At 41.4% G+C, this 13,072-nt stretch overlaps 1 protein-coding gene across 1 annotated transcript; it reads left to right on the top strand.

Moving 5' to 3' along the window:
* The first annotated feature begins 167 nt into the window (after positions 1-167).
* On the top strand, positions 168-13,035 carry erp44 (endoplasmic reticulum protein 44). The gene is made up of 11 exons (XM_075465436.1): positions 168-324; positions 4,019-4,091; positions 5,072-5,111; positions 5,995-6,110; positions 8,487-8,671; positions 8,783-8,898; positions 8,996-9,170; positions 9,349-9,460; positions 9,577-9,718; positions 10,834-10,936; positions 11,041-13,035. Exons 1-11 carry the CDS (start codon positions 265-267, stop codon positions 11,149-11,151), a joined length of 1,233 nt encoding a protein of 410 aa, XP_075321551.1. The 5' UTR covers positions 168-264; the 3' UTR covers positions 11,152-13,035.
* Positions 13,036-13,072: the final 37 nt, after the last annotated feature.

Here is a 13,072-nt window from a genome sequence, read left to right as displayed (position 1 = left end):
CTGTAAATACTACAACTCCCGTTACAGTTCTAAAGCAAAATAAAAATGGCCATGATTGTAGTTTTTCCTGTAGTGAAACGCCCTTCCCTGCTCGTGTTAAAAACTACAATAACCGAAAAGCTCAGGGACCACCTGGAAGTGTGGCTCACGTTTCCGTGGTCACCGTGACATCGGTTCGCCGTTTGTTTCCTGCTGTATAGAAGAGCGGCGTCGAGACTGACTGGGAAGATTGAACACCACCTCCTTCAATAACTACACCATACAATGAAACTGTTAGCAATATCTCCCTCTCTTGACATCCGCTTTGTCACGGTTATACTCCTGGTAAGCATCTTAATCTCAATGTAAGACTATACGCTTACTGCCCGCTGCCTTTTGCTACCTCATCAAGCTAATGTTAGCTAAGTGACTGCCGCTGGATAGTTAGCTGTTAGCTAACATATGAAGGTCTGTTAGTACGAGATATGGTATTTAAAGTCGCTAAGATGACTCGTGAGGCAGCTCACGCGATACGGTGGTGCAGATTTGTCGCAGGTTTACTGAGAAGGCCTTCTGAATGTGTTTCATTCATCAACTCTCACAACTGGTTAAGTTATCCAGCTGCTTTATCAAGTTAGCCGGTAGTGATGTTGAGTAACGTTAGCTTTAGTTTTACAGCAGTCACAATTGATATCACATAAGCAAGATGTGTATGTATATTATCAAAAAAAAAACAACAACTTGATGTTCAACTACTGATAACTTTTATTGAATGGGGAAATGCGTCCAGTTAGCATTGAGCGCTACAGCACATTGACAGCAGTGATATAATTGCTAATTGCCAGCATATTTAATCAGACCAATTCGTTTATTAAAGTGTTTGGCTAGTTGTATATAAATAGGCTTAACATTTATTACTGTACTGATGGACAAAGTTATTGCCGTACTCTTGGTTCGCCTGTATGTGTATCTGAATGATGCTCGCCGGTTGGTAAATTCCTCTGTTGTGGCTCATTCTTATTGGCTGACAACCCGGAACTAGTCAGAGCGCAGTTTGGCCTAAAATGAAAACTTCTCACTGCGTTGCTCAGGAGTGTTTTCCTTGGTCTAACCACCACAAATGTGGCATTTTATATCAGCCAGCATCTGTGTCACACTGTACGCGTTTAGGACACAGTGACTGAGCAAAGAGAACGAGGAAGTACAGAGTTGATACGTTGATACTGTACATACATACATTTAATGACCGGTTGATTGACATTAAACAACTTTTGTCAAGAAGTGAAACATCAAATTCAGCAAAAGGGTTTGCTTTTGTTGTAACACTTAATTTTAAATGAAATCGGAATTGGTTTTATACTTTTTCTTGAACGAAAGCCCTTTGGTGCCATAACTCAATTATTATTATTAAGTGTTCAACCAGGACTTCAGCTCTAATGTTATAAACTAAATCAAGGAAAGGACAGTGGCTGATGAAACAACTGGTTTCTGTGTGAGCAAACATTCAGCCAGCTCTGGCTTTGTCATTGGTTAAAGGTTTGTGGTCCTTCTTCAAAGACATATTGATTTGTGACTTATATCCTGTTTGAGGAGGATCTTGAGTCACCACAGATCACAGCATGTAGATAGATGATGCAAGCATAGTTTTTAAGCCTGGTTTCCCTGTAGAAGTTTTGACCACAGTGGCTGAGATAGTGGGTGTCTTTATGAAGCAGAAAAATGTGGCATTGCAGTTGTAGCAAAAGTACATTTGGCAAAATAATAGTTTATTCTGTCGTGATGTTTGCCTTGAAATATAACCTCTCCTTAGAAGAGTTTATCTCTGTGTTCATAGTTGGCCACCATATTCTCGCTCCTATTTTACTTTTGCAAATGTCATTATAGCCTTGAAATTTCCCCTGTGCCGTTCTCTTTGATACAGGGCATTTTACCCTGGTCTGCAATTAGAGCTAGGATTCAGTCGTGCCCAGTTTGGAATACATTATTACAACTGCGTTTTTCTTTCGCAAGGAAGACGCATGAAAGGACTGCAGATCTCAGCAAGATTTTATCTTCTTAACTAAAAACAAAGTTACCCGGATAGATATTGGCAGTCATGTCAGTGAAATTCAATAATAGAGATGGCATTCGTAAAGTAATCACCTCAAACAATGTTTTTAACGTGCTGACAGATTAACCAGATTTGGACTTGTCTCAAGGTTTTTTAAGGCAAACTTTTAGATTGAATCTTGGATAGCTTTTGGTACAAAGTTCAGACATGTAGACCGTTTCAAACCGTATTTTCTAATATAACCATGGCAAAAAATGATGAAAAAACCACTCATCAAGGATGTTCATTCAGCTTTTTTTATTTCATCAAACAAACAAACAAACAATAGAATGAATGAATTGATATAATAAATAAGTAGATAAATAAATGAATGTATAAATAAGTAAATAAAACACATATGAGACTAAACAGTTTTATTTACGAGCTGAATATTCTGGTTTTGTAAATCAAAACTTTTTTAGATCAAGCTGTAATGATTTTAATAATTTTTTTCTTTTAAATGGGTTTGTATGTTTAAGATTAAGTAGAGGAATAAAATGATGGAATCATTAACTTTGCTGCACCTCTTCTTGCTTGAATTCTTTGTGGCATCGACTGCACTCAGGTTCCAACTTTCTTATTTAGCATCTGATGGATCAATTTTGCAGGACGAATCCTTGTTATGAACCTTTTTCTTTTACCTTTTAATTTCCTGTCGCATTGAGATCCGGACTGTTTTTTTTTTTTTGCCACGTCGTGGAGCAGGCATGTCGGTCCTGAAGAGTAAAAGTTTGAACTGTCTTGGCTGTTGCTCTCCTGAAAAATTAGCTCAGCATCATCAAACCTTTTCGATTGTTGGAAGGAGCTTTTGAATGAGAAAGTGTCCAAAATGTCGGTGGAACAGATGTCGGAGGAAACGTGTGACAGAAAGAGGAAGGTGGTTTGTGATGGCCACATATTTGACTAAACACATGCAGGGACACAGGAGGGAATTCAGAAAGACATGTTGATAAGTTTAATCAACTGTGCATCTCTGTGCTTCTTGTTTGGAAACGCGTGGATTCAACTCTCAGGGAGAACAGTGTATTTCAAGCTGTTCTGTGTGCTGACACACCTTTAAAATACAATACAAACAGAATAATAGGAAATAGGCATAAATAAACTTATATTTAATAAGTATATATAAGATATAAAGATGTTACAACACTGTAGTGCATACATTCAGTAATTTTTTTTCAAATCTTTCCGGTACATCTAGACGACTAAGTTTTTCTCAATGGTTTATCAGCATAATATTTGCCAATGTAAATGTATATGGGGACAATATCTGAAAAGGATATTATGGATTATTTGGACTATGTGATTTCCCTTTTGTAAATAATAAAGTGTCTTTCACTTAAATGATTTCAAAGACTGTCATGGACTGTTTTATTGCAAATGTCATTTAGAATTTGTGAAATAACTTCTAAACTTCAAACCTTTTCATCAACAATAAAGTGCACGTGAGCACACACATCTCCACAGCCCAGGTTACTGGGACGGTGCAGAGGCCCAGGTTACTGGGACGGTGCAGAGGCCCAGGTTACTGGGACGGTGCAGAGGTGACATTGCTTACTGTATATTTAGCCCAGTACCAGGAACAGTGAGAGTAACGCATGGGCAGACCCAGCACCAGGAAACAGTGGAGAGACGACATGCCTTTGCTCTCCTGGGACACACTGGAGGAACTGGAGGAAGGTGTTGGATAAAAGTATATCCTTGAACCTATATCTCCACTCGGCTCAAACGTCCTGCACAACAAAGCATGTGTCTGTTAGTTTTCATTATAATCTACATTGATATGATTGTGTGAAGGAATCCATTTGTTTTTCATGGGTTCTAAGATATGAGGGTTGTGGTTTTACCATTGGTTGGGCTGGTGTTCAGCCGAGTCACACTCACGGCTGTTTTAATCTGCATCCACGTGTTTTATGTTTTAACCGCCCTCCCATCTTATTTCTCTGTCTGCAGATGATGGGCCTCTCTACTCCAGGACAGGCGGAAATAACCAGTCTGGACTCTGCCAACATCGATGATGTCCTAAGTAAGGCCTCGCACGTTATTTTTCAGAAGTGTCTGAAAGAGCAGGGACACATTTTTGGAAATTTCGTTTAGGTTAGAAGACCGTTTCCTCCCTTGTGTCAGTACATTTACATGAGATCCAGTCACTTAGTTTAAAGCTGCCGTCGGCAGGTTTTCAAAATTCCGAGTCTAAAGTCGGAAAATTCGAACTGATACAACTTTCAGGTCCCTCCCCCTCTGTGGACGAGGTTGTGCACGTGAGTTCACACCAGTGTGCGCGCACACAAGCTGGGGCAGACTCACGCTCAGCATGGAAGACATGGTTGGTGACTTTTCTGCTCAGATAATAGATAAATAATAAACCTAACGTGATTGGTTAAAAACAGCCGGGAGCGCTCAATTTTTGCAAGCATGATTACAGGCTTCAGAGGCAGCTACAGAATTCGGGATTTTTCCTAAACAGCCTATTTAATATTCTCCTTTCAGAATCCCATGACAGTTCAAGTTAATATGACTAAAAAAAAGTTGCAGACGGCAGCTTTAACTCATGACTGGAAATTGATAATTATTGATAATCGGCTCATTTTCTTCTCTTCTTTGTCTCTGGTCATCGTAACTCAAGACAGGAAAGCAAATGAGTGTACGAAATTAAATTCAGCACATTTATTTCTTAACTGTGGTGTCAAAAGAAAAAAGTTCCTGTCTTTTGAAGCATAGGAGCACAATGTTATTTGTATCCTAAATAATTCTGTGCACGTTATTTTGTCAAACTTAGTAGTAGTAGCAGTACAGCAGACGTGGCTGTGTAGCTGTTTTTGTCTCTGGGTTAAACTTTATTACAAAAACATTTGGTACCTTTTTTTTCTTTCTAAGCTTCTGTTAACAAAATGTTCTTGTTTAGCTTTTCTCCCCCGAGATGTTTAATTTGTCCTGTGATACTTTCACAAGTATTTTAGTTAATTTATTGCGACTTACGTTTGCTTCCTTTTCGTGTCTTTGTAGATAATGCCGGCGTGGCATTGGTGAACTTTTATGCTGACTGGTAAGTGTTTTTCTTCACCTATCACTGGGTCTCTGTGCATCATGTCGGTCACTTTTAAATTGAGTTTCGCTCTTGATTTAAAGCTTTCCTGAACACGTCACATGGTGCAGTGAATATGATTCGATCATCTCAGCTGTAGAGTTTGTTCATTTTTATTTTACATAATGTGTACACAGTTATCATCCCAACGGCTCCTGTGGGCTTCTTAAGTCATTACGACCCCAGGGTTCCTTAAAACAACTTTGAAAACTTTGAAAACTTCAAACTCTCCTTTAAAAGGAGAGTTTTGTTTCTCAGCTTCTAAAGAGCCTAAACCATGAGATAAGAACCATTTGAAAGGGTTAACCCTCCTCTTCACTGTAAATTATTGCCATTGCCCCCATATTTGAGGGCAAAGAGCCTTTTCTTTTGAAACAATATAGCTGTTTGTTTGCCTTAAATCAGGTCTGAATAGGTGGATAATAGATCTATTGTTGCCCAAAATACCGCTATAGGCTAGTCTAATACTACAAAATTAAGTTAATTTACTTAACCCATTAGGGTCAGATACAAAGCATAAGTGTCCTTTCTACCGTTCAAGCCTGATGTGACACGTGCGTCGCATCAATATGATCGAATCACGCAAATTTTACATCCACATACATTAATAAACATTAGGGCGAGTAAAGAGTTAGCAGTAAAAGTAGAAGGTTTACGCTCTCAATTGTTTTTCACTTCGTGTTTATAGTTTCTTTAGAGGCCGAGAAATCTATGATTTTGTTTTCCACAAAGCCCTTAAGTTTTAGGCTTTTTTTGTTTGTTTTTAAACTCAGCGTTTAGTCATAATGGGTTCAGGTCTATGAAGCTCCCTGAGGGTAATATCACTCCCCCAAACTTTCCGCAGGTGCAGATTCAGTCAGATGCTTCATCCGATTTTTGAGGAGGCGTCGAACTTAGTGAGGGAGGAGTTTCCAGATACCAAACAGGTGGTGTTTGCTCGCGTCGACTGCGACCAACATTGTAAGTATTGTGTGCTTCTCAGTATATTGCATTTCATTGCACGTCGATCAGGTAATTATTAACGGCACCACGCCGTACCTGGAGTTTGCTTTCATTCGTTGTGGACATTCGTTCATCACAAACACGATCAAGGCCATAGCGACGTTGGGCTTTCACTGATTTCTTCTCCCGGGGCAGAACATGATTGCACAATCAACATCTTTTAAAGAAAAACCGTTTGAATACAGCATGCTTAATATAAGATTGAATACCTGTTCTCAAGTCTGACGTTGACTTCCTGCTTTCGATCGCCATCTTTCTTGGCACAGAGCTGATTTCTAACCAGAGTCATCATATTTTTGAGTCAGGAGTTTGAGAAGGCCTTTCCTAGTGCTCAGTTTTAGCCTGATTTATTCTTTACACAGCAGGTTTTATTTGAGTCATTGTGCTGTTGGAAAAGCCACTTTTGACACGTTTCAGTTTGCTTCACTAAAAGTTTTAAGATTTCGGAGGTTGGCTAAGATCTCATTTCCCTTTTTGACCGAGGTGTTTTCAGTCAAAACCCCCTTTCATCTGGTAGAACTAGTGTTAAACTTGTACCTGCTCTTTCCTGGTCTGAAGTAAAGAATCGCCAACATCAGTGGCTGTGAACTAGATTATGGTGAGCCTGGGCCACCAGACAAACTTAAACTATGTGACTGCCACATTGTCGTTTTGGAGCCGAGGCGTCTGTCTTTCACAACAGTCTCTAAATCTATGGTAATATAAGCCAGTTTCCAGACCACTGCAAACTGGCTGATCTTCACTTCTGCAGTGGTCTAGAAATGGCTCCAAAAGGCACCGCCAACATGTGAAAGTACGATCCTATGATCCTCTTTTTTAGAACTGTGTTGAGATCTTCAGGATTTCACATTATTTCTCTGCTCTTGTCAGTCTCGTGAGTACCGTTAATCAAACACTTTCTTACTCCGAAACTATCAGCTGCGATCGTGGTTGCAAGAAGTTAAGATGCGTAAAGACATTTTGACCTTTTAGAATCTCTCAATTAAAAGCACAAATTGGTGCGACACTCCACATGTAATTCTGGGTTTCTGGAATCGTTGCCGTGATTCTGTTTATACTAAAGATATAAATAGATAAATAAACCTTTTGGTCAGCTGCACCGAAGCTTCCCGTGCACGAGCGTGTAATTACTCTACAGTGCATTAATTAAAGAGACGTGTGTAACGGAAACTTCTCTGTAAAGTCCACAGAGTTCTTCTGCTCCTCGTTTTCTTTGTCTGCCATGATTTGTCTCTCTGAGCGGGTGATTGAGCCGGACGCATGCGTGATCAGAGCACTCAGTCCGTGTGATTCTAAATATTTGGACTGCATGCGGTTGGCTGCAGAGGGAACCAGTGCACCCTCGCAGGCTCCAGCAAATTGCAGATTTATCGTCACTCGGGCCTCATGCCCGAGCAGATTCGGAACCTGTGAACTGGCTTTCAACTGCGTGTCAGTTCCACCAAACCTCGTTGACCAGATTGGATTTTTTTCTCTTAAAGATATATGTTGTACAATTATTCTGTCCCAGAAAAGTAACAGTCCAAAGATATCAATAAAAGCTCAATACTGCATTAAATTTTGCACATGTGAGCAATTAAATCTGCTATTATTTCATCATCCCGTTTAAAAAAAAAAAAAATCAAAAATCTAAAGTGTAAACTAGAAAGCATTTAATGATTAGCTTCAACAAACGGCAGGATTATTTTTTTTTAAGATGTAAAGAAGGTTTGGTATCTTCATGCCGCTGTTAAATGAGTCATTTATTATCCAAATTGTTATCGCTTTGCGAGCTGTCTGATGTTATGACAGAAAATGCTGCAACCTTTATTCTATACGTGGGAAACAAAAAAAAAAGGAAAGGTGCACATGTATACCCTTACTGTATTTGATGCACATATGCACACAGAGATGCCCGTCACACCAAAGCACAGACCCATAAACCGCCAACCTCAGCCTTTTGAGATAAAGCAAATTAAAGAGAATTATTGATGACCTGCAAACTGTTTGAAGACTAATGACAAAACTGCTGCTTCCTATGAAGACTGGAGGCTTAGAGACCCCCCGCAGGGAGATTGACACCTGCCACACACACACACACACACACACACACACACACACACTGGTGCGCTGTGTGCACAGAGAATATTTACTCTTGGCGGGAGGCTGCTTTCATGTGGGAGATCAGAGCTCAGAGCTGACTGAGGGCAGTGTTTTCAGACTGAGATTTAGCTGCTGTCTCTTTCACTGTTTTGCCCCTCATCCACCCATCCCCATGTGTTTTTACTCTGCTTCTTGCTGTTCATCAATTGATTCCTTTTCTTTGCTTATCTCCTCCTCTGCTTCGGCGCGCAGCGGACATAGCTCAGCGCTACCGCATCAGCAAGTATCCAACGCTGAAGCTGTTCCGCAATGGGATGATGATGAAGAGGGAGTACAGGGGTCAGAGGTCAGTGACGGCGATCGCTGACTTCATCCGCCAGCAGCAGGTTGACCCAGTGAAAGAGTTGCACTCATTGGAGGAGGTTAATACGCTGGATGTAAGTGATAAACACGCCTCTTCTGCCCGAATAACAGCCAAATGTGCGCGTTGTTGAATGAAATTCTATCGTTTGTTTTCTTGACGCCCGTTTTCCGTTCATATTAAACAGAGGGGCAAAAGGAACATCATCGGTTTCTTTGAAAATAAGGACTCTGATAACTATCGCACATACGAAAAAGTTTCCAACATCCTTCGAGATGACTGCACATTCTTAGCTGCTTTTGGGTGAGACACATTTCTAACTCCACTGCAGTTTCTGTTGGTCATTGTTCTCCTGTTTCACTTCCATTTACGTCCGTGTTCTGGACCTTTTCCCTTACAGTGCTGTATCAGAGTCCGAGCGCTTCAGTGGAGACAATGTAATCTACAAACCTGTTGGCGAGAACATTCCTGACATGGTCTACCTCGGCTCACTCACCAACTTTGACCTGACGTACGCTTGGGCGCAGGACAAGTGTGTTCCTCTGGTTAGGGAGATCACCTTTGAAAATGGAGAGGTTTGTTACCCGTTTCGTGTGCTGCCCGCTAAATACTTTTTTGGCAGTGATGGTCTAAGTTTATCACATGTAGTAAAACTGAGAAGCAGCATGGAGGGTAGTCATGGTCTCCAGTCTACGAGGCACAAAAAGGCCCCCCGACTCCATCTGTTTTTGACCATTTGTGTGTGATTTCCAGGAGCTGACTGAAGAAGGAATCCCTTTCCTCATCTTGTTCCATGTTAAAGAGGACACCGAAAGCTTAGAGAAGTTCCAACACGAAGTTGCTCGCCAGCTCATCAGTGAGAAAGGTAAGTGCATGCCGCTTTTTATTTATGCCATCAATGCGACTTTCTGTTACTCATGAGCCAGACAGCCCCACATGCACAGAGAGATGGTGTTCGTGACATTGTTCTCTCCTCAACAGGGTCTATAAACTTCCTTCATGCGGACTGCGATAAGTTCCGCCATCCCCTGCTCCATATTCAGAAAACTCCAGCTGACTGTCCCGTCATTGCCATAGACTCGTTCAGACATATGTATGTCTTCCCCGACTACAAAGACATCAGGTTAGTACTCTGTTCATTTCAAACAGTGCATATCAGCACAATGATGCCCCTTGTTACACCCCCAGATCTACATCTTCATACAAAGATTGCAAAATGTTTTTAGATGATTGTTGTCATTCAAAAAGTAGTCGCAGAATATAAATCAAACTTTTCCCACATTTGCGGCTGTAATTTTCAGATGTATCGTTTTTATTGCCAGCCAGTAGAGAGATATTCTGCATTCTTTCTGTTTTCTCCGCGTTATAATGAGTTGCATGATTTATCATTCAACGTGTGGGTAATTCTTCATAATGAGATCGGCCCGTCATAAAATAAAGTCAATTTTGTTCTGCACACAAAGGCGCCGTAATCCACTGTGCACCCGACACCAGAGAAATGTCACACCTCCTAAAATCTGTCCTTTATGAATGGGCCAGGACACTAGAGCTAATGTGACATGATTTGGCACGTGCAATAAGTGCTAAACTAATCCAGTCTAATCTAATTTAATCTTATTTATTCTGCCCCCCACCACTCAGCCCCCCCCCCCCCCCCCCCAAACAATCAGAGTCTGATCAGATAGACAGAAGCCCGGAGGACTGACTGGCCCTCCACAACCTAATTACATCACATCACCAGTGCATGTGGCACACAGCTTGTAATTACATTAGCTAAAGGGTTTGTTATATGTACATATACATGGGTTTGTTTGCGTGTTTAGCTGTGAGCGGGCGCGGCCCTGCGCGAAACGACAATAGCTCATGACCCGCCGTCACCCCACAGGACAGCATTGATTTGGATTTCTGCAGCCCAAGGACGCATCTGCAGAGACTAATGCTGCCACGAGTTGTTTTGTGTCATAGCAACTGTTGATTCTAATCGTTTCTGTGGTTTGAACAGATCTCCGCTGTTAAGACTTGGCGTGTAGGAATGTCTGAATGATCGAAGTTGCACAGTCTCCAATTCTTTTTGCTCTTTAGTACCATTTTTGTGTCTTTCCTTAAAACCGGCAGCCTGTAACGCAATGCAGGGGGGTTAACTGCTTTTGTGATTGTTTCATGAACATGTACCTGTTGTTGTTTGCACAAACACTATGTTTATGTCCTTCTGTGTGTGTTTTTTTTTCCCCCTTCCAGCATCACTGGGAAGCTGAAACAGTTTGTTTTGGATCTTCACTCCGGGAAGCTCCACAGAGAGTTCCACCACGGTCCTGATCCCACAGACAGCACACCTGGACAGGTCAGTCGGCAGCATCAGCTCACTCTTTGTCTACTCGATGAGTTTTTTTGTCTGTTTGACTTTTTTTCTTTTGTTTTGTTTTTCTTTTTGACTCTCATCCCCAGGAGGAGAACGGCGGAGAAGCAGCCAGCAGTCCCCCAGAGAGCTCGTTTCAGAAGCTGGCGCCCAGCGAGACACGCTACACCATCCTCAGTAGGGACCGCGATGAGCTGTGACCTAAACAGCTTTCCAGTGATCCTGTGACTCAATGCCACGCCCCAGGGTCGGGGAGGGGTTGGGGTTGGGGTTGGGACAGGCCAGCGGGACAGAACAGTAACACCCAACACCCTTACTGAAGAAATCGAGATAGAGAAGGAGAATGAAGACGAAAAAAAGGATTAGAAGAGAAGACCGTGATGTGGAGGAGAGTGCAGACCATGACACAACCATGTTGGAATAACCTATATTTTCATAACTCTTTCACAATTTTTATTTTGAGTTAAGAGGAGTGGGGATGAAGAAGGAAATGTGTGTGGGCAGGGGGTTAGGGGCATTAGGACATCAAGAGGTTTACTTTTATTTTTTTGGAGGTTGTAAATATGTTTGTGCTACGTTGGAATCACAATGTTGGTCTAAATTAAATGCAGAGTTTTCTTTATTTTATCAATTTTCTTTTTCATCACCCTGCTTTTTTTTTGTTTGTTTGTTTTTGTTAGAAAAACAAACAGAACAGTGTCCTCACTCCAATTGTAATGGTTCTTATCTGCGAGTAGTCGGGATCAGCTCGCCTGACGGGAGATGCTCGTTTAGTCTCACCGACCTCAAGGCTGCATCTCAACATGACCAATTTTAGCCTAATTCATTTGTATAGCACAAGTTGTGACAATATGCCCGTTGGAAGTAGCTTTACCTCCACATCTCGATTCACACAAGAAACAGAAAAACACTTGACGGGCGCAGCGACACGTCTAATTGATTCAGAAGACAATGAGACCGAGCTACTCCAGCCTATAGAGATGCGCCCCTTCTCTCCCCGGTACTGTTTGTATCATTGCTATGAATTATGATGTCTCCTACAGTGCTTATATAAAAAAAAAAAAATAGTCCTAGGATCTTTTTATGTTTTACTTTTTCTGCAATACTGTGTCACAGTGGATGTGATTAGTCTTGTTTTTTCCCGTCACCAAATCACATCCCCAGCTGTTGGAAGTCTTTGGGACTTTCAGCGTCGTACTAAATTTTATGTTTGGTGTCAGCCAAGCACAGCACCCCACCTTGAAGCCTGGTGGTGGCAGCATCATGCTGTGTGGACGCTTTACTGCAGCAGGCCCTGAGCGGGTTTTTGGTAGAGCGGGTCAAACACATGCAACATGAACACTTTGACTGAGTGCTGGCCCGTCCGGGGTGCCTCTTGTTAAAGGGTAGGCTATAGCCCCGCCCCTGATCCTCTATAGCAACTGAATGATAAAGGGGTTCAGCTGATGGAAGAATAAACGCATTTCTTTTCAAATCAGAAAACTTTGTTTTTGATCCAAGAGCAGTTAGATTTGAACTTGAAATCAAAGAGCCTTACTCAAAGTCTAAATCCTCCGTAGTTAAATGGTAAAATGTCAAGGAAATCCTTTGAACCAAATCTTGTTCCTCGGACTCATAATACAATACAAAATCCTTCTAAATGATGTACTTTAACATCTTCATGTGTTTATGTAATGCTTCTTTTTGTCGTTGTGTTAGTGTGTGACTGCGGCTTTCCAAGTGTTCGAAAGGGCAAAGGGGGGGTAAACCCACATGTTTGATGGTGGAAATTAAGTTTGTCACTTTATACGAGTTTTCTTAAAACTGGTTTTGTCTCTTTATATGTCTTTGAGGTTTTGGTACAAGTCTTGATTCCTGAGAAATCCGTAAGTGGAATTCAGACTACGAGTATGGGGGACCCATTTGTACTGTGCGTCCTGCTCTTCAGTAGAAGCCAACAGATCCCTGCATTGTGACATATCAGCCCACATACAGAGCAGTGAGGGGGGGAGTGTGATGCCATTTCTTGATCAGTCATTACAGAGGAGAACAAAAGTTGGAAAAAAAAAATGAAAAAAGTAAATTAAAAACCATTTTACAGATGATGTGTGTTAGTGTCTCTGAACTTATTGCTCTGCTCAT

Source organism: Odontesthes bonariensis, chromosome 5 (genome assembly GCF_027942865.1).
Source record: "Odontesthes bonariensis isolate fOdoBon6 chromosome 5, fOdoBon6.hap1, whole genome shotgun sequence".
Classification (NCBI taxonomy): Eukaryota; Metazoa; Chordata; class Actinopteri; order Atheriniformes; family Atherinopsidae; genus Odontesthes; species Odontesthes bonariensis.
This window is presented reverse-complemented; position numbering and strand designations above follow the sequence as displayed.